This window comes from Pantherophis guttatus, chromosome 8, assembly GCF_059756535.1.
Source record: "Pantherophis guttatus breed Tessera chromosome 8, ASM5975653v1, whole genome shotgun sequence".
In the NCBI taxonomy this organism is placed as follows: domain Eukaryota; kingdom Metazoa; phylum Chordata; class Lepidosauria; order Squamata; family Colubridae; genus Pantherophis; species Pantherophis guttatus.
Genome location: NC_142070.1, coordinates 66,588,308 through 66,615,517, shown reverse-complemented (window position 1 = coordinate 66,615,517; position 27,210 = coordinate 66,588,308). Strand labels below are relative to the sequence as shown.

The 27,210-nt window shown below is 35.4% G+C and overlaps 1 protein-coding gene across 2 annotated transcripts in view; it reads right to left on the bottom strand.

Annotated features, from left to right (window-relative positions):
- TLL1 (tolloid like 1) overlaps positions 1-27,210 on the bottom strand; it is a 134,560-nt gene that overhangs the window by 34,957 nt on the left and 72,393 nt on the right. For both annotated transcript variants that reach the window (XM_087874914.1, XM_034411415.3), the window contains 7 exons: positions 19,019-19,129; positions 15,598-15,678; positions 14,054-14,206; positions 11,216-11,333; positions 7,781-7,959; positions 5,798-5,903; positions 4,349-4,473 (listed from right to left, as the gene is read on the bottom strand). In XM_087874914.1, coding sequence (XP_087731040.1) covers positions 4,349-4,473; positions 5,798-5,903; positions 7,781-7,959; positions 11,216-11,333; positions 14,054-14,206; positions 15,598-15,678; positions 19,019-19,129 — 873 coding nt within the window. The remainder of the gene's footprint in view (positions 1-4,348; positions 4,474-5,797; positions 5,904-7,780; positions 7,960-11,215; positions 11,334-14,053; positions 14,207-15,597; positions 15,679-19,018; positions 19,130-27,210) is intronic.

The window sequence follows — 27,210 nt, the reverse complement described above, 5'->3', positions numbered from 1 at the left end:
CAATTGGATTAAGATAGGCTGCTGATATTGCTCTCTTGCTAATGTTATATTCAGTCTTACCTATCCTGTTTCCCCAAAAATAAGACCCAACAGGAAAATAAGTCATAGCATGATTTTTCAAGATGCTTGTAATATAAGCCCTACCCCCAAAATAAGCTCCAGTTAAGATTGTCAGCCAGACGGGTGCATTTAGTACCATATTTTCCCCAAAATAAGACCTAACTAGAAAATAAGCCCTAATGCGTCTTTTGGAGCAAAAATTAATATAAGTCCCGGTCTTATTTTTGGGGGAACACAGTAAATTTAAACATGATAGCACAGCAAAAAATATATATAATATCATTCACACACACAAATATATAATATAGTAATATATAATGTACGACTGTAACAATTTTAAAGTTCATTCTAAACATGCAAGGAAAGTATGTGTAATGCCATGTGACAATGTCTAATAGCGCAGAGTAACATCTTTCCATATCTGGAGAAAAAGAATCAATTGGCTTACCCTAAAATATTTTCCCTTTCACTCTATACACCAAGCCTGCATCACATGACATCCTAATCAAATATGAGTTGCATATTAAATAATTTATTCAGCACTAGACATTTTCAAAGTAAATACCATAGCTAATTATCAACAGTTTATTTTTAACTCTGCAATCATTATAATTCCACTAAACTGCAGAGGTTTGGTATCTTGGGTTTCCGGATGTTGGTTGCTGTAGAATTAAAGCTGTCTTGAACTTTGTTTCTAGTCTGAAAAACTTCTTAGCGACAAACAAAACCAGCAGAATAACAAACAATAAAACCACTAAAAAGACAACCAGCAGTGTCAATAAAACTAATCTGTGGGTTACTTGCAATATGAAGTGGCCAGTCTGAAATGCTCACTTGCAGTACAGATTTAAAATGTTATTTTTCCTCAGGTTTTGTTTTTTTAGTATGAGGTGTAATAATTTGGAAGTCCAAAACAGCCTAGTCCTCCACTTACAACTCTTCATTCAATGACCGTTTGAAGTTACAATGACACTGAAAAAAATGACTTATAACCACTTTCCCCACTTATGGCTGTTGCAGCATCCCCATGGTCACATGATCAGAATTTGGATATTTGGCAACTGGTTCATATTTATGACGGCTGCAGTGACCCCCAAGGTCATGTAATCATCTTTTGCGACTTTCTGATAAGCAAAGTCAATGAGGAAGCCAGGTTTACATTACAGCCATGTTACTAACTTAGCAACTGCAGTGATTCACTTAACAACGGTGGCAAGAAAGATCGTAAAATGGGGCAAAATTCACCTAACAACAGTCTCGCTTAGCAATGGAAATTTTGGGCTTAATTGTGGTTGTAAATTGAGGACTTCTATACATACAGTGTCGGAAGAAGTAGAACATTAAAGCAACACAGCAAATCAATTGTACAGTGTAGTATGAAAGTCATCTCTTTATATATAGCTTCACATATGCTCTCGTGTAGAATTATGGATATTTTCCCCCAAATCTCAATTATGAAATTATTAAAGATCTTGTAATGTGATATGAATGAGGATCTTGTTTATGTATGATTGAGATGGAGGATTTGTTTATTCCTAACCCATTCAATTTCATTTTCTAACACAACTACTTTAAGTTATGAACACTTTAAACAATAAAAGATTTATATGCTTAGTTTGGATATTATAGAAACTGCTGGGTTTTTTTCCCCTTATGAATGAAGAAATTTCTGTAAATTTCAAGCCTACATGTTTCTCATCCCTCCACCATCTCTTTCATGTGCAAAAAGATAAAAAGTATTGGTCTTTAAACAACTGGTCCAGAATGTGGCTGCGCGGGTGGTTATGGGCGCGACTCGTTGTGCCCACGTGACACCTCTCCTGCGTGAGCTGCACTGGCTCCCAGTGGTCTTCCAGGTGCGATTCAAGGTGTTGGTCACCACCTTTAAAGCGCTCCATGGCTTAGGACCCGAGTACCTTCGAGACCGACTTCTGCCACCAGTAGTCTCCTACCGGCCAGTCCGCTCCCACAGAGAGGGTCTCCTCAGGGTGCCATCGGCCAAGGTACAGTATGTCGGCTGGCGACACCCAGGGGGAGGGCCTTCTCTGCGGGAGCTCCTGCCCTGTGGAATGAACTGCCCCTGGAATTGCGCAAGATCTCTGACCTCCGTATATTTCACTGTGCCCTCAAGACCCTGCTGTTCCGCCAGGCCGGCTATCAATGTAAATGATTTTAAATTGGGTGTTTTAAATTTTTGGGTTTTACCTTGGGCCGAAATTATTTAATAATTTTAATTATTTTTAATTGATATCTGTATATTTTTGTGTTTTTAATAGGCTGTACATCGCCCTGAGTCCTTCGGGAGAAGGGCGGTATAGAAATAAAATTATTATCATTATCATTATCATTATCATTATCATTATCATTATTATTATTAATTGTAGAGTCTATGAAGCCCTAGCTTTTGGTACATTTAAAATATTGTGAATGTAAATAAGCAAAAAACTAATAATAAAATTACATGGTGAATAATTATTAATATATCTACCTAGTATTAGAAAGAGCATAATTTTAAATCCATAAAAATAGATGCAATTATGTTGAAAACTTGTATTATCAACTAAACCCAATTCAATACAATAATTATTAAGCTGAATTGTTTATTTTGTGGTAGGGTTATAAACTGAAATAGTTTATCATTTTTATACATGTGTGTGTGTATTCCTTAATAACATGTATTAGCTGAACAGGAATTGGATGTTCTATTATGCCTTCCGTATGCAATTTTTCCAGCATCTTCTCTGTTTTTGACATAATTGCATCAAAATACAGCTTGTGAAGCATAATATGCAAAAGGTAAAATCAGTGGAAGTTATTGGGGAGACACATAGATGGACATACATGCAAACATACACTGCATGTCTTGGGAAGAGGGAACAGCTTTTTTAATGTCCCTCCCTAACTATTTTTAAAAAAAGCTCCATGTCAAAATAAGTATCACGTAAGTAGTTCCTTGTACTATCAGATAGGACTTCATAGGTGAGAAAAGAAATTGAAACATGGAGGAATTCTGATCAATTACATAGCTCAGGAAGTTTTTTTTATTTTTTATTTTTATTTTTAAATTTATATCCCGCCCTTCTCCCCGAAGGGACTCAGGGCGGTGAACAGCCGAGAATTAAAATAACATGCAATATAAAAGTTAAAATAATTAAGAATAAATTAAATTAAGAGGCCACCCCAATTTAAAATCCCTAGCAATATAATTAAAAAACTCTTAAAACCTATTCAGGCCAGGCCGGCTTGCTGAAATAAAAACGTCTTCATGGCCTTACGGAAAGTGCGGAGATCCGGAATCAGCTGTATTCCGGGAGGTAGCTCGTTCCAGAGGGCAGGTGCTCCCACAGAGAAGGCCCTCCCCCTGAGGGCCGCCAGCCAACATTGCTTGACCGATGGCACCCTGAGGAGGCCCTCTCTGTGAGAGCGTATTGGCCGGTGCGAGGTTATTGGTAGCAGCAGGAGGTCTCGTAAATACCCTGGCCCTAAGCCATGGAGCGCTTTAAAGGTGAGAACCAACACCTTGAAGCGCACCCGGAAGACCACCGGGAGCCAGTGCAGCTCGCGCAGGAGAGGTGTTATATGGGAGCGCCATGTCGCTCCCATGATCACCCGCGCGGCCGCATTCTGGACCAGTTGGAGCCTCCGGGTGCTCTTCAAGGGGAGCCCCATGTAGAGAGCGTTAGCGTAGTCCAGGCGAGAAGTGACGAGAGTATGAGTGACTGTGCATAAGGAATCCCGACTCAGAAAGGAAGTGCAGTTAAGAAGGAATTTATTGAGATTTTAGGTCCACATGAACCAATTTTTCTGTAAAAGCCAAAGAATCAAGTTTCATGGCTTTCTACAACTAGATTTCTTGATCAAATGTTGCACTTATTTTATGACTCATTACATCTTTTTTTTTTAAAAAAACCCTAGGACTACTGTTCTGCAGAGCAACTAGATTTCCCTGTTGAAGTATGCTAAACAAATGCATCATCAGTCTAAATATAGATCTGGATTTAAAGTACACTACCTTAAATAAGAAATGATAGAATGAATCATGTTTTTTTCCCACTGTCATCTCCAGCAAGTGAACAGCTACATTAGGAAAGCACAGAACTGCCTCTTGAGATGGTAAACTCAGATTCAAGCCACTGATCCCTTAATGCCTTAAGAATGTTTATGATCTCACCTTAAGTAACTGCCTGAATAGAAGCAGATAAGAAAACACCTTATTCAGAATTATAGTTAGACCTCATTGATTATATTAGAATATGCTTCTTCTTGCTTATTCTCTACGATTCAATACCTGGACATCTGTACAGCTTTCTGGCTTGTGCAATATCTCCTTTACTTAATCGTGTGCGTTGACCAATGGCCGGTCGGATCCCATTATCATCACGGGAAGGAAGTATGGTATCCAGAAACATACCCCTAAAAATAATTAAGAAGCCAAGAAAAAAAAACCCAACTTATTTTTCATATCGAGAGTTTTGAATTTATTCAAGATATCCTTAGTAACAAAAAGCAGCCAGTGAAATGGAAAAGTCAACAATTATAATAACATGGTTATTTGATTAGTCTGGCTTGTTCCTGACATTCACACAATAGGTGAAGAAACTGTTCTGCTAAAGGCCTTGTTCTAAAAGCACATCATCTTAATCTTGACCAATTATTTTAATTATACTTATTTCAACAGAATATTACGAACAAAAAAAAAATCCACAATACAATTATTGGTTCTCATATTGCTAATTAGTTCATTAAAAGCTGCACCAAAGGTCTTCATTTGCTTTTTCAAAATCTCAGTATATATTGTGCACACAATAATTTTCACAGCTTTTGATGTGTGTGAGATTAATGCATTGTTCTGTTGAAATTTTCAATACAGTGACAAGAATACTTAAAATATTTATTTAAAATAATAGCAAACCTTAGGGACATAATCAGAAAAGGCTTTCGGATCCTTAATCAAAAGAGGCAGTGTTTCAAATTGGAACAAACTAATTATTGTAAAATGTTAATAATATTAAAACCAATCAATATGCAAGAGCCTATCCAAGGGATAGAAGAAACCAAAAGCATGTCTCTATTCAGAAAATAAATAAATAAATTTAATATAATTGTATGCAAAAGATATGCCTGCATTAAAAAGGACTGGACTGATTCATTTTGTAATTGCACACATCATTTTCAAAATAATTAATTTTAAATGAACAAATTATTTGTCCTTCATGATTAAAAAGATATATTATCTTCAAACTACAAGTTTTTAATCATATAATAGCTGGAGCATTATACAGTGTTTCTATTATCGGCAAAGGGATTATTTTTTCTATAGAATAGTTTTTAAAGATATTAAGGATGGTTTTTAAAGCCTTTTTTTCCCCTAGCATTCTAGGAAACCATTCTTTGGTTTGTTAGGTTCAACTGGTCCTGAAAGCCATGTCTATAAGCTAAAAATGTAAACACAGAGCATTCCTCTATCATTTCTTAGAATGGGCAAGTTTTCCAGAACAGTATTTGGAAAGAATCTGACACAAAACTGCACAGTTTAAGAAATCTTCCTTAAAAAATCATTTAAAAAAAAAATACTATGAACTCTTCAATAAAGCCACAAAATACATTTGGGCATCTATCAAAAAGGTGCAACAACACAAAGCAATTCTGACAATTGCCTACATCAGAGCAACATACACAGAATATTCACATTGAAGAATAGAATTATAAGACAAAAGGTATAACCTGAGACTCCAACCTTGAGAACGTGTTCCTGGCATAGTGCATAATGCTATCAAAATCATACGATTCTCCCAGAGAATTCACTTCTCCAGGCTCCATCTTCAAAAAGTTGTACTCCTGTCCTATAATTCAGAAGATTTCAAACATTTTTCAAAAGGAAGGAAGGGGAAAAATCCATAACTCCTTTTCATAGGCAAATTATAATATATTATGGGTAGATACAAAGAGTTTGCTTGCAAAGGCTAACACAGAATTAATAGATTGTGATATATGTGCACAGGTAAAAGCAGCTTTCTATTTTTTTCCCTTTAAACAGCAATAACAATGTACCTGTTGGCTCATGAACTGAATTACTGATGGAATAATAGTCTGAAATGTCATCTTGGTATGCAGCATATTAAGAAAACTATTATTTCCTGTCACCCTCTGACTTGATTATTCCACGCTTACTTTCTTATTTTCTACAATGCATTGTGGAAACATAAAGACATTGGTTGCAATTTTATAGTACATATTATTAATTAACAATACAACATAGCCCAGGCATTAGAAGGAGCAGTACCTAGTTGAACGCGGTTGATCTCAAAAAGCCAAGCAAGAGCAAATCTGGTTAGTACTTAGATGGCCAGCCCACCAGAAAACTTCAGGTCTACAGGCTTGATTTGGGGGGAAAGGATATCCCTGAAGGTGATACTGACAAACTACTGTATAACTGTTCTCAGAAACTATATGGATGTGTTAATGAAGTCAACAGGAGTCAGGTTTGATTGATAAAAGAAGATTTTATCTTTTCTATAGATCTGACTATTAAAGATTGCTTTAATTTTTATTGGAGATTATCATTATGTACATTTATTTCTATAATTCCTTCAATAATTGTCCCCATCTAAAGATTTTTTCCTTCCTTTTTTCCATCTGCAGTACTCCATCCTTGGAGGTAACCTTCTTCATTTATTTACATAAACAATTTTTATGCCCACTACTAGGTCTCTGGGCAGGTAGCAATAAATAACCCAATCACAAAAAAACCCTTAACAATCCAAATAATTAAAATAATTACAGCCACAATAAAAATACAATATCTTGGAGATCCAATATTCATGTCTTATAATTCAGTAATAAACAGAACAATATCAACCAACCAAACCAGTGGCCCCCAACCTTGTGGGCACCAAGGACTAGTTCCATGGAGAAAGTTTCTTCCATGAACCAGAGGGGGCGTGATTTTGTGTACTGCCTGCATCCTGTGAATGGGGCTTTGCTTGTTTGTGAGGACCAGTTTCTGGCATGCTGTGACCGGTACTGGTCCAAGGACCAGGGGTTGGGGACTTCTGAACTAAACAACCATTTATATGAAGTGAAGCAAGTAAGGAAGTTGGGAGTCAATTAAAAAAATACCCATTTCATTAGGAGAATTAAAAATTTAATCTACAAGATTTAATGTTTATATCCAAAGCAATGTCTTACAAAAATTAACAGACAAATTTTTAGTTACCAAAATATTAGACCAATAATTAGATGCTCCATTCTCACATGGCACATCAGGTACCTTCTAGATCAGGGGGGCCAAAGGCCTGCAGGCCGTATCCAGCCCACAATGTGGTCAGATCTGGCCTGCGGGGCCATCCTGGTCTACCCAAAAGAGGAAAGATCAGGCCAAGATAGCTTCGGCCCAGTCTACCCAGTGCGAAGAAGAAAGATCAGGCCAATGTAGCTTCAGCCCGGTCTACACAGTGTGTAGAGGAAACATGCCAGCAGTTTGGGGAGTGGTGTCAAGCCGGCCACGCACACCGAGTTGGCCACACCCACCTGGTCAGCCACGCCCACCCGGCCCCCCAAGGTCAACCATAGCCCTGATGTAGCCCTCAATGAAATTGAGTTTGACACCCCTGTTCTAGATGTTGCAGAATTACAATTCTCAAAAGCTCAATCCTGATGGCAGCTTTAATCTATGACATTAGCCTAAAATATCTGGGATACCATCCTAGAATTGTCTCACCTGGTTGAATGTTCTCTCTGATGATGGTGACATGATCATCTCTGTCTGGTCTTGTGTGCTCATGCCAAAATCCTATTACATGTCCCAATTCATGAACAACAATTCCAAACTTATCACAATTCTTGCCAATAGAGATTGCTTGAGGACCATTGCCTCTTCGGCCTACATAGGAGCAGCATCTGTAATTTAGAGTAAGAAAAGAAGTGAAATAATCTGAATGTACACTTCCAAGAAGGAGCCGAGATCTTTATTTAGCTTTTTTATTTCACATTTTATTGTAGGATTTGTTTTAATAAACTGTTTTATTAAATATATTTATTACATAATATGCATATTATATATACTAGATACAAATAAATATAAATATATTATATAAATATGGTAGATTATAATATTATATTTTCTTAGATGCATGTATCCAGGTGCTTTCATATGTTGTATATACTAGAAATAAGTAAATATAAATGAAATAAGTAAATATAAATGAAAACGAAATGAACGACATACGATCAATTGCAACCTGATCCTGTAACTAAAACAGCATATGCCCCCCAAAAAACACTAGCTCACATGTTAAAGATATATGACTGGGTGCTGGTAGTTACTTTTCAAATCAACTGTCCCTGTCATAGGTGGAAGATTCTAATGGGGATATGGTTTTGAAATAAGAAACATGAATCCTTTCAGAGTTGAAATTCCTCTTCAAGAAGTGGAGCTGGGGGGGGGCAGGAAGAAGGTAGTAAACATAAATATCGTGTGTCACTTTTAATCTCTTAAAAAGTCATAAAAGCCTACACAATTTTGGCTAATGACACAGAAGCTTTTATTTACCACAGAGAAGTCAAGTAAAATTGAATAAAATGTACTGTGATATTCTAGGTCAAAACTGCAACCTCATATGAAGTTGACATTTATATTCCTTATTCGCTATTGCCTTTTCACAGTTCCCGATGAGTGCTTTTTAAATAACTTTCAATGTTTTTAAGGGATAGAAGACGACTGCAGTGGTAATACTGATGTGTACATTCCAAGTTCACGTTGCCTATTGTCTTTTGATCTGAAGCTCTTCAACAATAAAATTAAAGGATGAAAGCAAATATCCAGGCATATATACTGTATATGTCATAAACATTTTCAAGAGTTCTTCAAACTGGAAATTATACTGACATGTAGGATTTAGAACAGAATATCGCAATGAGAGATATTGAAGATCTCTGAGGATTCTACTTAGATTATCGTGTTCTCTTTCAAAATGTTCTATTCTTGTTTTTTCTGCAAATGCTTCCAAGTCTGGTAAACCTTCCTCTTGTGTAAAGATGATATATTTTGCTTCCATAATAATACATATTCAGAAACTGAGTTTGTTATTAGACTGTAGGCTTTAGGCTACAGCCAGTGGTGGGATTCAGCCAGTTCACACAGGTTCAGTAGAACTGGTAGCTAAATTTTTGTGCAGTTTGGCAAACTGGCTGAATAGCATGCCTCCCCACGCCTGGTCCCACCTTGCCCTTCCTCTCCCAGCCACTCCTTGCCTCGCTGTCCGGCCACTCACTCAGCTATCCAGCTGCCTGCCCAGCTGGGCAGCAGGGCCAGTATCTGGGTGTGACAAGGAGTGGCAGGGAGGAGAGGGGTGAGGCATGGCCAGACATGGCGAGGAGAGGCTGGGCAAGACGAGGTGCCCCTCAACATGACTGATGTCAAATTGGCCACGCCCATCCAGACACATGACTACCCAGACACGCCTATCCAGCTGGTCATTAGGGCAGAGAACCAGTTGTTAAATTACTTGAATCCCACCACTGGCTACAGCCATATAACTATTGAAACAGAGTTTGCTGTATAATGTAGGTTGTATGCTACTTTACATATGAGAATTAGACACTCTGAAAATGAGAAGCTTTTGACCTATTTCAGAAATCCACTGTTTGTTCAGGACATGTAGGTCACACTAAATAAAATCACAATAGAAACATTTTAATAAGCATCACATTTTGGGAAAATCATTTTTAAGTTAATCATTCTAAGTCCTTAGTACATATAATCTCTTCTTCCCATCTGTCTGTCCCGCTATTTCCATCTGCTCCCTGCCTGGGCATTTCAGTTCTCTACAGAACAGTAGATTGAATACTCAGGTAACCCTCCTTTCATGGCCTTTCAGATTACAATTTGCAAAAGTTATTTGACAACAATCCATGCTTGATTATAATAAAAGGATACAATTTGGGAAGATTCGACACTACCCACAATGGAAGAATGGTTAGTGAAAATGATGAAACTTGCAAAAATGACTAAATTAATTTCTTTGATCAGAGAAAAAAACAGTATCTACATTCATGGCTGAATGGAAGCCCCTGACAGACTTTTTCTATGAAATGAAAAAAAAAGCACTTATAACTTATGCCCTTAATAATTAGAAAAATTGGATAATAGAAAAAAGTGAGCTTTTCTTTTTGTAATCATAGAGTAAGAGATAATTTGGTAATTATATTTGCTCAAAAGGAAATGGAAGCTTTTTGTATTTCTTTTTATTCTTTCTTTCACTTTTCATCTTATCTTCTTTCTTTCTTTGAACCCCTTTTCTTTTTATTAATTTGTATTAATTTTTATGTTCTGTGTAAAAAATTTAATACATTGTACTGTATACAAAAACAGTATATACACATATATACAGTGGAATATAGTTTATATTAAATTGAAACTGTTATGTTGAAAATTCACACACATAACTCAGCCTCCCCATTCACCATCAGATAAGTTATCTATGCCTGAGAAGCCCTTATATATATATAATTTTTCTTTTTGTAATTTAATTGTTTTTCTCTTTTTTATATATTTTTTTCCTCTTTATTCAGAAGGAAGGAAGGAAGGAAGGAAGGAAGGAAGGAAGGAAGGAAGGAAGGAAGGAAGGATGGATTTCTGATGCTCACTGTCAGCTTCCCACAAGGCTGTGCAGTTGGGAAGCTGACAGGAATTCAGAAGTTGCTGGTGCTCTCATCATTATACAAATATATAATAATGCTTAAAACAGATCTGAATATTAACAATAACAGTACATCAAAGCGAAAACATAGTTAGAACATAAATCTTATCCATATCTTTTTTGCATTCCACAACCTGACACAAATATATAAGCTGTGGGTTTTGTGACTTGGAAGTTTCTCTGATCATAGCCTCTACACAACCACACTATGTGTATAACTACACAATGTAGTTCTAGTCTTCTATGGAGTTGATTTTTTTGGTCTGGTTCCCCTAGTGCAGGGGTGGGCAAATGTGGCCCTTTTACAACCTGTGGACTTCAACTCCCAGAATTCCTGAGACAGCCAAGCTGTCCACAGGTTGAAGTCCACAGGTTGTAAAAGGGCCACATTTGCCCACCCCTGCCTTAGTGTGGCTCACAATTCATTAGAATCCATATCTTTTATATCAACCTACCCACAAGGCCGGTATGTAAACACTATGTAGCTTTCTTCATCACTTCGTTCAATGAATGTAACGCAGGTATATTTTTCCCAGTGTCGCATTGCTTGCTTGAACATTGCTCGTTGGCTTCCTGAAATCAAAATTTGTAACAAAATCAAAAATTTCAGAACAAACAAACTTAAATTAACAAACAAAATTAAACATATCACCCCAACAATAGTAAAGTTAAATTTTCAATTTTGAAACAAATGAGAGGAGGAAGGTTTTAAAGACAACAGAATTCTGAAAGTAGGTTGGAAGAGCTGGGTAGCAACTGGTGAAATCTTACAAAGCAAGAATCTTTTTCCAGAAAAAGATTTACTCTGCAGAAATACATAAACAAATTGCATATGTTAAACATGTTAACCTAAGGACTTTTAATTACCCATGGTTAGAAAGAAATATATCAACTGTCAGACTGACACTTCACAAAACTTGTGGCCATCAAGCTGGACACATAGCCATCAGCCAAACCTTGTACAACAACATGCTTAATTAGTTTGTCTTAATGAATTATCATTGGTGCATGAAATACAGTTCATTTTTACTGCTATGCTATTTGTCCAACAGCTGTTAATAACATGGAAATAATGTTCTTTTATGCATATGCAAGATAATAAACAGCATATTGTTGCAAATGCCAGAGCATTAAACTATGCACAAAATGGGAAATAATTTAATTAAATAATGGGCAACACAGTGGAAGGCAATTGGGTTGCTTTTGAATAAACGATTATTCAGTGATTGATATGTTTACTGTCATCCCTAAGGAAAAACTGTTTGTGCACATACACACTTGCATACGTTCTCTTCACACTATTCTCTTTCGGAGTATGCAATGTTATATAAGGAGCAAAAAAGGAGTAAACCAATTAAGACTTGAGATAAGAAAAGGAATTATAGTTAAATCTGATGGTGTTTTTACATCAACATCATTCATTATAGCTCTCCATGCCATTTACCCTTACAGAGTCCTTGCCTCTGTGATCCATACAAAGCTTCAAATACCATACTTATCTGTTCTTTAGATTTCTCACCTCCCTCATTTTGAGGACCTCATCAACTTTACTTTTTTCACCCTTCCTTTTTCTCTCAACCCTTTCTTATATTTGTTTCATGAGTTAATCCTCATTTGTTCTCACTATACAACCAAATTATTTCAATGTAGTACTTCTTTCACATGGGCATTCCCTTCTATATTCCACACATATTCATTCAACACCCTTTTTAAACCCTATCTCTTCTTCTTCTAACACACACAAACACACACAGACACACTTGCATTTGCCTATCCAACGAAACCTATATCATTTTTAATAATATTCATCAATTCTCCTGGACAGTATCAAAGTACAAAGATTATTAAGAAGAGACTGGACAGTCACTTGTCTGAAGTGGTATAGGTTCTCCTGCTTGAGCAGGGGGTTGGACTAGAAGACCTCCAAGGTCCCTTCCAGTTCTGTTCTGTTCTGTTCTGTTCTGTTCTGTTCTACTCTACTCTACTCTACTCTACTCTACTCTACTCTACTCTACTCTACTCTATTCTATTCTACCTTTATTCATATTTATTACATCTTTTTTGTTGGCTTTTTAAGGTGTGTTTATATGTATATGTGTGTGTATACAGATAGTTATAAATTGAAGAGCCGAGGTGGCGCAGTGGTTAGAGTGCAATACTGCAGCTACTTCAACTGACTGCTAGTTCAGCAGATCAGCGGATCAAATCTCACCGGCTCAAGGTTGACTCAGCCTTCCATCCTTCCGAAGTGGGTAAAATGAGGACGCAGATTGCTGGGGGCAATATGCTATTTAGTATACTGTCTTTGGTGTAAGCCGCCCAGAGTCCTCGGAGAGTGGGTGGCATAGAAATACAAATAATAAATAAATAATAAATAAATAAATAAATAAATAAATAAATAAATAAATAAATAAATAAATATAGATGATATAGGTATAGATATAGACATATAGACAGACACAGATAGACAGATACCTTGGTCATGAAAAGTTAGGCCCATAGAACCTTTTGCTGCCCATCCTGTCTTTAGTGAATTGAAGAATTTATTTGACGGTTGTTAGTAAGTTAAAAAAAGATTACAGATTAAGTTACCCATTTTAATCACACCACACTACAAGCTGCATTCTCTGCTACTGTATTGCTAAAGACAGTGTGCATCTTTTGTCGATGTGTATATCCCATTTATAGAATTAGAATTAGAACCTTGAAATGCACATGTATTCATTATTAGTTAATGGATTGCATAATAATGTTGCTTAAATAAATAAAGGAGAAGATTTGGCATCCCAATATTAACACCAGCATTTTCCAACTTTTGCTAGAAGTTGTTGAATTACTGTAACCATTATTCAATCAGTCAGCAACAACAGCAGGCAAGAATATTAGTTTATAATGCAATAACATCTGGGAAGTTAAGTCCGGGGGAAAAACTGATTTAATACCAATAGAAAATATAAAATGTTACATTACTCTAAAAGCAAAGTTGGTTAAATTTGTTGATGACCACTTTTCCATAGCTTTATAATAACTACTATTACTTATTATATAATTTAGGGTGGGTCATAATGCACAGAAATACAACTGTATCGTTCAGATTCCAGAATATGCAAATAATTTAAAATTTGGTATTATTAAATACATTAAGAATAATTGCCATTTCATATAATAGAATAAAATTATAAAAGAAGGAATTGTCTTCAAGACATCTCCAGTTGAATTGCTAAATATATATTTTTCTATTTGGGAAGGCTTAGTTCATGGGTCTGATAAATATGTGCCTTGGTCTGCCTTACCAGTGAAATTTCCTGCTATGACATATGGAATAACACCTCCTGGCCATATTCTTTCTGTGCGCGATGTAGCTGCCCGGGAAAATCTTTTTCTCTCATTGTTCCCTGAGAATGTTAAAGTTGGTCTTCCCTTTGTTTTATTATTTTGTTCAAAACCTGCAATGACATTTATGTTGTAAAATACCATTCATAATATTGTGCTAATATTTTCTTCAGATAAATGAACTTTTTTCCTCTCATATACAGTCAAGCTTTGCATTATGTTGAATATATATGATTTAAGAAATATATAGGAACATTAATGACTGTGGCTCAATGCTAAGGAACTATTTATCATAAACTCAGTATTTAGAATATTTCTGTCCTCCTGTCAGCCCTGCTATGCTGATTCACTCTTGGTACTGTAAATATCTCCTCCTCCTGCTTTTTTCCTTAACACTTATTTAAATAATGTGCCAATGAATCATACCAATATTTCTGTACCTAGGAAGTTATTTTTTTAGTTAAAGAATAATAATTTTTGTAGTGAATATCTCTAAAACTCTAATAGTTATTTTATTCGTATGCAGAATTTCTTTTCAGATGTTTAATGTGAAGCAAGATAAATGAAAATGATATTTTTAAAAAGCTACTTTAAAAGGTTTTGTAATTCAAATGTATGTGAACTTCCCAAGCCAAGAAACACTTCGCATTGTTTTGAATTATATTTCTTTATTGAACTGAATTAAAGTTGATATGCAGAAGAAACTTTTCTAGAAACTGGACAAATTGGACTCAGGACAAATTCCATAGCTATGTTTATTAAGGTTTATCAAATACATCCACTATGGACTTATTTAAATAAGCTATTGCAAAAGGCAAAATCTAAACTTATGAATGGCATGAAAAGCAGTATAAATATAGTCAACTGCAATGCATCAACTTTCACGAGAAGCATACATAAATGTTAGAATACATTTAGGAAAAATTAAGTCAAAAATCAGTGTTATTTGTAACGAAAACTTTGTTAAAATTGATGAACATTAGGGTTGGCAAAATAAGGAGAAAAAATTGATTAGGTAAAATACCTGGGAGCAAAACAGGTCTCTTTATGCTATGATAAAAATATACTGCAAAACATACTCTACCTCTACTTAATAGCAACTGAGATGTTTAGAATATGGATGTATTATAGTTTTTTAAAATTTCAATTTAATTTGATCACAGATAGCATACACGTCAGGGGTGGGTTCTACTTACCTTTACTACCGGTCTGAAACGGGGCAGAAGCATTCTGATGATGTCGGGGTCAGTGGGTGGAGCTTCCCGCCGGTTTTACTACCGGTTCTATAGAACTGGTGCAAACCGGGGGCAACCCACCACTGATACACATATATTAGACACTTGCATAAACTGGATTTAGAATATCTCTAAAATCTTTCATTATTGGCATTCACAATTCGCTTATCTACTTACTCTCATGGATACTCAGATATTTGACCAAGAAAGGTATGGAATGTCTTATATTGCATGCAACAATGAACCAAATTTAAGTAGCTTGCCCATACCTGACTCAATTCTTCTTATCCTGTCTATAAGCTGATAGAGAACATTGTTTTTTTTTGACACTTCACGTCCTTCAAAGCCACCTTTTAAAAGAAAAGTAAATGAAAAATTGCATGCATACATTTAGCAAATGCATTTACAAAAAGTAGAGAAAAAGTATGGAATATTTTAAATGTTAACATTATTGAATTATTATAACATCTTCCTCCCTACCATAGTGATTTTGACTATGAATGATAAATTATGGTTTTATTTTAAAAATGCAGTCTATGTGCTTAGTCATATTTGAGAGGCTGCCACAAAGAAAAGCCAAGATGGAAACTTATCAAAGAAAGATCCAATCTAGAACTAAGGAAAACATTCCTGATAGCGAAAACAATTAATTAGTAATTCAGAAGTTGCGAGTTCTCCAGCACCGGAGGTTTTTAAGAAGAAATTGGACAATCATTTGTCCAGAATGATATAGGGTCTCCTGCTTGGGCAGGGGGTTGGACTAGAAGACCTCTAGGATCCCTTCCTACTTGACTAGCACTGATGATATTACATAGTTTGGGTAATGAAAACGACTGCAAGAAAACAAGCAAGCTCAGACAGCACCAAGGACCCCTCCTTTTAACTCTGTATATTCTCTACAGCTATACAAATCCACTGACTTAAAACCTTTTTAAAGAATGTAAGGCAGTTTATTTGATTGACATGCCTTTGAAACTATTCACATCTAAACTATTTTCAGCTGTAATAAATCACGTAACAGTAGAAACTCCAGTGCCACAATTTGAATGAGGTGCTTTGAAAGCTACTTACAGAGACAGAGACAATTTATCCCATTTGTAGGCTACCAAGAAATACTGTATTCTGCTTGCTTATCTACTGTGATGTTTGTGACAGTAATACTGAACAAGTTAATAATATAAGCAACTAAGAAGGTTAATTTTGTTAACACTGTATGATTAAGGAAACACCATTAGTAAAAAGATTATGCGTGAATGTTTAGTCACTACACTTGTAGCCTAAGTAACGCATAAAAAGACTGTTCATTTACATGCCCATTCAAAAGTGAGAACCACTGAAATCAATGAAACATAGGTTAGCTATTTCAGTAATTCCTCAGGTTTTTTTCAACATGTATTCTTCATGTAATCTTCTAAATTACGTGTTTAAAGGGTTACAACAAAATGCACAGCGCCATATAAGGCAAATGTGTTGTGTCATTGCTGAGTAATTTACCTCATGCCTTCCACTGTCACATAGCTGTAGCAAGCCTTGAGAAAAATGCTTTGAATTTTTCTCTTAGATTTTAGAAGAATGAGGTAACATGTTAAGACATTCCTACTCTTTGAGCTATTTTGTCAACTTCCCAGAATGCAAACATTTACTGCCCAGTGACGCAACAATCTTTCAAAGTAATGTTTCATTTAGGAAGTAATGTTTTAAGTGAAATGGTCTTTCTTCAAGGAAGTTGATACAAGGATGCAATTTAAATAATATTATATTAATTGCAAATTGTATTATATTGCTATGCCATCTTGTTTTCATTTATGAAAAATATTTTTTTCTTTTTAGAATTAAAATAATTAATACAAATTCTAAGCTTTTTCCTTGGTATTTAGGCTCATGACATACAGTATTTGTCAGATATGTAACTTAAAGAAAAACATTATATTTTATCTGGAGGTGATCACACGTATTTCCTGTGCAAAACATGAAGGAAATTTAATCTAAAGATAGCAGATTGACTATATAATAATTTTAAGATGGCTTTGAATGAAAAGCAGAAATGCAAACTAAACAAATATAATTATTTCCCTTACCTCACGATAATATCAGCAAAATTAGACTGAAATGGCGCAAAGCTAAATATTCATTGATACAGAAGATGGCATCTCTTTATATTTTAAATCAGACTGTAAATGAGCTCAGATAGGCTATTAATTAAAACAACAGGTAATCTTAAGAAAAATTAAGTGATGATAAGGCAGTATAAAAATATCTACTCACCATATTTTAGTTATTTATTTATCAAATGTCTACACTGCCCATCTGATTTAAGTGATCCTGGGTGGTTTACAGTAAAAACATACAAAAGTATATAAATACAGTTTAGAAATTGAGGTAAAGATGAAGATGTTAAAAATTAAGAGGCAGGTGAGTGCCCTTAAGTCACCCCATTACCACAGAGTTGCTTATCACTCAGACTACCGTATTAACTGACAGAACCTGGTATTGATGCTCTTCTGGAAGGCTAGAAGTGTGGCGGTCTACCTCATCTCTGGATGTTTTAAAGTATAAGGGGCAGAAGTAGAGAAGACTCTCTTCCTGGATCCCGCTGATCGAAACTCTTTCCACAACATAGCCTCCCCGCCTGATTGGGTGGATGGGACAAAGTAATTGGGATGAGATGATTCCACGAGTAGCTGGTCCCATGCCATGAAAGACTTTAAATGTAATAACCAACACCTTGAATAGGATCCAGAAGCAAACTGGCACCCAATACAGTTCAGCAGAGGTATTACAGAGGTATTACATGCACAAGTCTAGGAACTGCACCATACTGCAGCTTCCAGATACTCTTCAAGGATAGTCTGATATATACTGCACTGTAGTAGTCCATCCAGGAAATGACCAGGGCATCAATCACTTTCTTGATCCAAGAAAGGGCATAACTGGCCTCAACACAAATTGAGGAAAAACCCTCCTAACAATGACTCCACATGCTTTTGAAGCAGCAGTCTTGAGTCCAGGAGAACCCTCAGATTAAGCATAGCTTCATCTGGGGCAGTGTAAATGGAAATACCATTTCCATCCTACATTTTGGCCTGAAACCTGACTGGAAATGGTTCAAAAAATTCATCTCATCCAGGATCATAGACTCACACAGCTGGAAGATCCAATCCTTATATTTTATAAATTTATTTTCAGGCTCTATTAAAAATTGTATAAAAGTCTTATTATATTATTGGTCGGAAGGCCAAAACTATTCTGCATCTTCCAATAATTACATCTTCCAATAATCAATCTGATTTTGCTTCATTAACTATTGAATCATTTGTTCTTCTGACAGCCCATGATATTCTCAATTATTTATCCTGGATTGTTGCTCAGGTGATCAGGTTATTTTCATGTTAGTAATTCAGTTTTCACAGCCATAGGTACCTTTGTGGTACAGCATGATGTCGCTGCACTGCGTTTTTATATTATATGAAATAGAACAGTAGTCTTTCTCCCAAGTAACAGGCATCTCTGTTTCATAAGCGGCTTAACTAAATGGCTACATTTATTAATTAACTGAACGAATAATATATATTTATTTGCAAACATAGAAGTATTCACAAGCAATAATATGTTAGAAATACACATGACAAAACAGTGTAATATATACAAAATTCTGAATGTATCAATGAATAAAAAATGTTTATAGCTTACCAGTATTATGTCCATTTTTTCCCTCTGAATGTTGTGTAAGATCAACTGTCCTGTCAATCTGAAAGATTTTTAAGTCTTCAACATCTAAGGCAATATCTCCCCAAAAGACAGCTTTAAATACAAAAAGAAAGCTTAATATAAATATATTAAAAGTAATATCACACAAATGTTTATTTGAAGTCTGTGACTATAATCAAATATAGGATATTTGATAGTTTGATTTAAGGACAGTTTGATAAATTGAAATCAAGGATCTTTGCTTGCTTAAAGTCTCTTGCAAACATCATTACTGTGAAAGACTTTATAATACACAAGATAAATTATACAGTTTAAATGCTGCAGTGTTACAGAAGTTTTTATTTTATACTGACTTTGAATGTAGGTGTTCTAAATATATAATTCTATACAATATTGAATATTGGAGGATAGGAAGTTAAGGATACAAATCATTAAGAGAAAAAAAATGATTAAAACATTATATGGCTATAGAAAAGAGATACCATGGAAATATAATTCTCAATTTCTACGCAGTTCCTTAGTAAAATAAACACTTTGCAATAATTACAAATATTTTATTCTTTTTTCTAAGGAAACATTTTGTTCTTAAAATACATAAGATTTAACATTTTAAACTTCACAATATATTCTGTCACAAATATAATATTTTCAACAAGTTTGCTTTACTATGCAATATTGTTTCAACATGGAAAGTTTTATCAATGTTAGCCCTATCAATCTGTCAGCAGAATAAATATTTTTTTCTCAATTTGTGTTACTAAAAGATGTTTATTGTAGATTAAATGTTGTAATTACACTTTAGACGTGGTCCTATCCCTAGATATGGATGTGGGAAAATTTAATTGCTTGGCATATAAAAAACAAAATCTCTAGGAAATCTCCGAATGACCATACCTTAGCAGATTTATTATTACTTTTTTATTAGACCAGAAAGTTCTGAAATATTTACATACAGTATGTCAAAAATATCACTGTGCAGCCTGAGGATGCAATAAAAAACTGTCTTTCATTGCAGACAAATGTTAACAGTAGAGAAAGAACAGTTTATTTAACATGTGCAAAGCCACACCATACTGCTTTAAACCAAAAGCTCCAAATATCTACACTGCTTTTTCTATAGGTAGAGAAGGAATTCCTATTCAGAATTACCGTAATCCAAAGAATTTTAATTTATAACTCACACTGCTTGGAACATTTCTTTTTTAGCGTATGGCACATGTTAGCCAGAGATCACCGAGGTGGCTGGCTGCCTCTGTGAAAGGATTTGTGTGTGGGGGGGTATCTTTTACCCGCAGGACGCCTGAATGCCAGTAGGCAATCGAGGGAGGCTCCTTTCTTGTCCCTATTACCATGTGAGCCACCGTTTGGAACATTAGTATATATTTTTAAACTAACAGATTTTTAAGCTAGAATTTCCAACATTATTATCAATTTGAATAAAATTTAGATAACCCCATGCTGTTTCCATTTCCCACATTTTTAATATTCAGTTGACAGCCACACAATTTTCATATCCAACAAGAAATTAAATACCAGTAGAAAAAATTCAACTTATTTCAATAAACAATTATTTTTCCAGCTACAAGTTTATGGCACTCTCTTAAACATGGTTATTCACATGCAACCTCAATGCATTATACAGTTATCTTTTGAAACTGTAATGGGAGTTATTGTCACTTTATTTCTTCCCTACCTATATCACAATTTATTCCCGAAGAGTCTACAAGCTTTTACAGTACATTTTCAGATGAGTGGTGTAGGAGAAGAATAGGCAAAGTCAGAGAATGGGCAGAATTAAGTGAGTCATCAGCCTGGAATCATTACATTCCCACAAACATACTAAATCCCATCCCTCTTGAATTCTGTTGACCCTTATCTACCACCAATTTTCCTCTGAATGATAATTGACTATATATATAAAACACAGTATCAACATTAGAGTCCTTCAAGTTTCTAGGTTCTATTATATCTCAAGACTTAAAATGGACACCTAATATCAAAAACGTCATCAAAAAAGCACAGCAAAGAATGTTCTTTCTACGCCAACTCAGAAAGCTCAAACTGCCCAAAGAGCTGCTGATACAGTTCTACAGAGGAATTATTGAGTCTGGTTTGGCTCTGCAACCAAAAAGACAAACACAGACTTCAACGGATAATTAGAACTGCAGAAAAAATAATTGCTACCAACCTGCCTTCTATTGAGGATCAGTATACTGCACGAGTCAAAAAGAGGGCTGTGAAAGTATCTACAGACGCCTCACATCCTGGACATAAATTGTTTCAATTTCTATCCTCAAAACGACTCTATAGAACACTGCAGACCAGAACAACTAGACACAAGGACAGTTTTTCCCCCAAAAGCCATCACTCTGCTTAACAATTCCCACAACACTGTCAAATAATTTACTAAGACTGTATTACTATTATTCTTCTCTTCCTTACTAGTATCTATCACTTCCCACTTCTTACTATAACCATGTGCTTGTATCTTTCAATTTATATTATTTTTACTTGTTTCCTAGAACCATTTGATAGCTTATTAGTAACCCTGACTATCACTAAGTGTTGTATCTTTTTATTCTTGATGAATGTATTTTATTCTCCTTATGTACACTGAGTGCATATACACCAAAGACAAATTCCTTGTGTGTCCAATCACACTTGGCCAATAAAAGAATTCTAATTCTTGTGTATAGGTTTGAGCAATAAATCTTTTTGCCTGCAACTTAATGTATGATCCTGATTCTTTGCATCTGATATGCAGGGGGTTGCAGGAGAGACGTATTTGGACCTCATCTGTGCAATCATCACTTGTACTCTATATTAAATCTGTTTAAAAATTGAGTTGCACAGCATGTACTGCAACTTGTGACAAAATTGAGCACAAGCTGTTTTGAAATGCATGTAAAAACTGTAAATATGGATATATAACTGAGAAGGGTTAAATCCATATTTTAAGAGCTTAAAGAGTAATTGCTTTCTTCTTGATTCAGAAGCAAAATACTCTGGCAATTAGTAAGCAACGGCTTTTTAGAATGGTGAGAGTAAACTCAAATTTTTATAATCAGAGAAAGAGGAGGAGAAAATCTATAGTTCAGAAAGAAAATAAGAAAGAGAAAGAAGGGTGGAAGAATCTTAGTTGGAATATTTACATAAAAAGAAAGCTTCTAAAAGTTCATTTGAATATAATGAAGTTGAGAAACAAACAGACAAACAAACAAACAAAAAGCACAACTAGCTACCGCCAATCTAAGTAGTTACACTGGATGAAATAGCATAATGTACTGTATATTTAATAACTAAAGTTCTTATTTTAAAATTTTGCTTACATTTAGGGTTTTTTGTATTTTGTTTTTACTTTTTCATGAAAACCAATTAGACTAACTCCTTATCTCTGATACCTAATAAGCACTTACTGAAAAGGGTAATAGAAAATGAATTGTTGACAATGGAATTTATGGAAAAATAAATTGAGGCGGGTGAGATTAAGATTGTGGAATGAGGACTGCAATTTAAAAGTGTAATTAAAATGTAACTCTGTGACTGAAACATTCAATGAGATAGTTATCTGGCAGGGTGAGGAGGGAAGCCTCAGATAAATATTCTATGTCGCTCCAGTGCCAAGCCAAAGAATTAGGGAAGGTACCTATTTTGTCACAAATGAAAATCATGGTAAATTTCATATACAAAAAAATGATACATGTTTCTTGAATGTAAGTTATTGCAAAGATTAAATTTCTACTACAATTATTACTTTCTGATCATGAGCACTAGCATCATGCCTGGAATATATATATTCGATTTTTCTAACGTCTTCAAAATGTATGTTGTACAATACCCTTCAGAGTTACTTTACTGATAAAAGTTATAAACTCTTCAGTGTGACTTCTTACCTTCAAACCTCTTCTGCCTAAAACTAGATGCTTACAGTGTAGATACATAGACATGATCAGGAAAATTGTTCAATTGTGTGGTTTTCATTATAAATTAAATAAAATGAAGAGCCTTGGCGGCGTAGCAGACTATAGTGCTATTAAGTAGCACCAGCTGCCTGCAATTACTGCAAGTTCAAATCTCACCAGACTCAAGGTTGACTCAGCCTTCCATCCTTTCGAGGTAGGTAAAATGAGGACCCGGATTGTGGGGGCAGTAAGCTGATTTTGTATAAAAAAGTACACTGCTTAATGGGGGAGGCGAAAACCCTACTAAGCAGGTATATACAAAAGTATGAAGGCTATTGCTTAATGCATTGTAAGCCACCCTGAGTCTCCGGAGAAGGGCGGCATATAAATCGAACCAATCAATCAATCAATCAATCGATCAATCAATCAAGGTATAAATAGCAAGGAAAGTAATTTATTACTTTGATATGTATTAGCAGTAATATTATTATAATAAGTCAGAACACTCCATAATGATAATAGCTATGGCTAAATTTATCAGAATTCTGATACTCAACAATTTTCTCAAGGAATATTTATCAGAAAAAGTTATCTTTACTGTATTCCTTTTGCTGTAAAGATTAGGTTTCTCTACATTTGCTGACAATTATATTCCCTGTTTAAAAATGTGTGTAACATTGACATTGATTTCACAACGGAAAGCAATAACCTAGAAGAACAAATCAAGCCAAGTATGTCTTCAGCCTCTTTCACTGTTTTGAAATGAACTGTAGTTCAGCATTCCAATTTGACAGGCACACAGTGTAAAAAACCTGATACTGAAATACAAAATAGGCAACAAGCCAGATAGTACTGGGAGGCAGAACAATTATATAGCAATTTAACTCTTTAAATTTGGAATGAATGTAAAATGATGAAATCAAGGACATGTCCAAGCTTGTCAGCAACCCAGGGAGAATGAATTATTTATATATATTTTCATTAAAAAAAAACTTTAGGAAATCTATCAACATACTTACACTGCAGGGGTGATAAGCTATCAATCCACTTTGTTGGATTGATAACAATTTTGAAGAAAGTATTCTTTTTCCAGCTCACTATTTTAAAGGACTACATAAACCACTCCACAGGGACACTTTGCATGGCAAAAACAGACATAAATATTTTATGACTAGATGAATAAGTAAATTGTACACTATGACACTTTCTATGTACTTTAAAAGAAACTTCACTTTTCTGTTTACTTCTATTTAAGTCAGATTGTTCTATGACTTAAATCTAGTCCTCAAACATTTCATAAAGCTATAAACAGCAAGGAAAGTTCACTGACAAATCATAACCTTTTCCAACTGACCTAATCCATTCTTCCCTATAGTTGCCCTCCAGATGTGTTGGTGAGTGATTTGGGAAGCTGGAATATGTAACGAAGTATCAATCAGGCCATGACCCATCATAGATGACTACTGTTTCTCCTGGTGGACATCAGATGCTTTTGAGGTGCTTGTAGGTGGGAGACATACATTTCTTCTGACATTTTTTTCTATGCATTTAACTGCGGTTATTTACTAGGACAAAGTAAGTGCCAAGTGAGGGTGCTTACATAGAGCCTTTTCCAGCTGTTTAATAAAATGTGTCTGCCAGCTAAACAAAAAGTGATTGAATTCTATTTTTCATTTTCCACTGTTATTTTTGTTTATTCCTAAATACAGGTGCTGAAATTTTTTTTTGACCTAGCTGCTACTGAAATGTTTATTGTTGTGGGATCATCTAAATTAAACCAGTATCAGTCTTTCCAATCTTTTTCATTTTTTTAGATTTTAGAAAACTAAAATCACTGAACCTCAAAGATGAAGCTCCTGCCTATGGTTTCAGTATGTCCTATCTGCAACATACGATAGAGATAGCAACAGAGATGATAGAGATAGCAATAGCAATAGCACTTAAGACTTATATGCTGCTTCACAGTGCTTTGCAGCCCTCTCTAAGCATTTTACAGAGTCAGCCTATTGCCCCCAACAATCTGGGTCCTTATTTCACCGACCTTGGAAGGATGAAAGACTGAGTCAATCTTGAGCTGGTGACAATCAAACTACTGGCAGTCGGCAGAATTAGACCTGCAATATTGCATTCTAACCACTGTGCCACCACAGCTCCATGGTATTTCTTTCATTTTGTTTCATTTTGATTTTTAAAAAATTAAAATTCCTATTTTTAATTAAGGTATCAGTTGTTAAATTTATATTTTGCCTTTCATAGAAGAGTTCAAAGTACCATGCATAGCATTTCTGTCTTCCTTTATACCCCATAACAACCCTATGAAGTAGGTTGGGCTGAGAGAGTGTGATTGGCCCCCAAAAATCCCATCTGATCCCAAATCTTAGACTTCATTTTAATTACCTCTCCTAGGAAAATATAGTTCTCCAGGCAACAATGAAAACAAATTTGCTAAATTTATCAAGCAACAAAGTATTGAATAGTCATACAACTTGATACCAAGGTCAGCCCTATGATGAGGTATACATATCTCAATGTGGCTTTTAGGCACATAATGCTTTCATTTTTGGGCATATTAACAAAATTTTACTATAAGTGATCATATTTAGAAATTAATAATAGAGAGAGGAAGAAACTGGGAAAAATTGTCCAATGATAATAGGTTCAATTCAGCTATAAATACAATACACCATTACCAGTTTAATCAATATTACTACAGTTAGTACAAAATGCGGCCGCACGGGTTGTTACGGGGGCTTCTCGATACTCCCATGTGACACCTCTCCTGCGCGAGCTGCACTGGCTGCCTGTGGTTCTCCGGGTTCGTTCCAAGGTGCTGGTGCTAACCTGTAAAGCCCTACATGGCTTAGGCCCGGGGTATCTGCAGGATCATCTCCTGCCTTCCTCCCACCGTCCGGTGCGCTCGCACAGAGCGGGCCTCCTCAGGGTGCTGTCAGCCGGATACTGTCGGCTGGCGGCCCCTAGAGGGAGGGCATTCTTTGTTAGAGCGCCGACCCTCTGGAATGAGCTGCCCACCAGCCTCAGGATAGCCCCGGACCTCCTCTCCTTCCACCGCGAATTAAAGACGTGGCTTTTTCGCCATATGGGCTGAATCCGTAGGGGGATTCTAAATATTTCATAATTTTAATTTGATTTTAATTAATTTTAAATTGATTTTAACTGTTTATGTAATTCTCTGTCGTTTTTGTAAGCCGCCCTGAGTCCTACGGGAGAAGGGCGGCATATAAATTACATAAATAAATAAATAAATAAATAAATAAATAAATAAATAAATAAATAAAATATATGCACATAAGGCAAAGTTATATATGTCTTTGTTTTGAGAAAATGTATTAAAATATAATAAAATATTCTGAAAACTTTTGAAATCTATAAATAAGTGGCTTACATACATATTCTAAAACAGAAAAACCAACTATTTTGAGTAAAATATATTAATGGTGGGACAAAATTATCTCAGCAGAGGTAAACAGCTATAGTCCAATGCATATGAAATTTGTAGATGACTAGCTAATCAAAAAAAAAGTATTAAAAATTAGAATTTCATCAAGTAAAAGATAAAATTTCAGTAGCATAGTATTGATCTTAATTATCCAAACATCAATGTTACATATGTTGTAACATGTAATAGTTATTATACTAACTGTTGTTGCATCCAAATGTTCTGCATTTTTGCCTTTTCTTAGCAGCCTTTTCTTCCCCGATAAATATAGGATAAATGAAGGTTATGCAGTGGACTATATAATTATCATATAATAGTTAAATATGTTACAATATTTATTAATTTATTTGTATCCCGCCTTTATTATTTTTACAAATAACTCAATGTGGTGGCCACATCCACATGCCTTCCTCCTCCTATTGTCCCCCCAACAACAACCTTATCAGGTGGGTTGTGCCAAGAGAGAGTGACGGTCACACAGCTGTCTTTTGTGGCTGTGGCAGGACTAGAATACATGATCTTCCACTTTCTAGTCTGCTGCCTTAACCACTAGTTTAAACTGCTCAGATTTTAGATAGATAGATCAGGGGTGAAATCTAAAATTTTTTGCTACCGGTTCTGTGGGCGTGGCTTAATTAGTGGGCGGGCCTTGGTGGTAAGGTGACTGGGTGGGCGTGGCCAAGTCAATGTCACTTCTTTGCCCTTTTTTAACCTACAAAACCCAACACAGCACCACTGGCTCACCCACAATGTAAAAGCAGCTGTGCTAGACCCAAAATGGCCCCTGCAACAAGCAGGAACCTCACACAGCCACA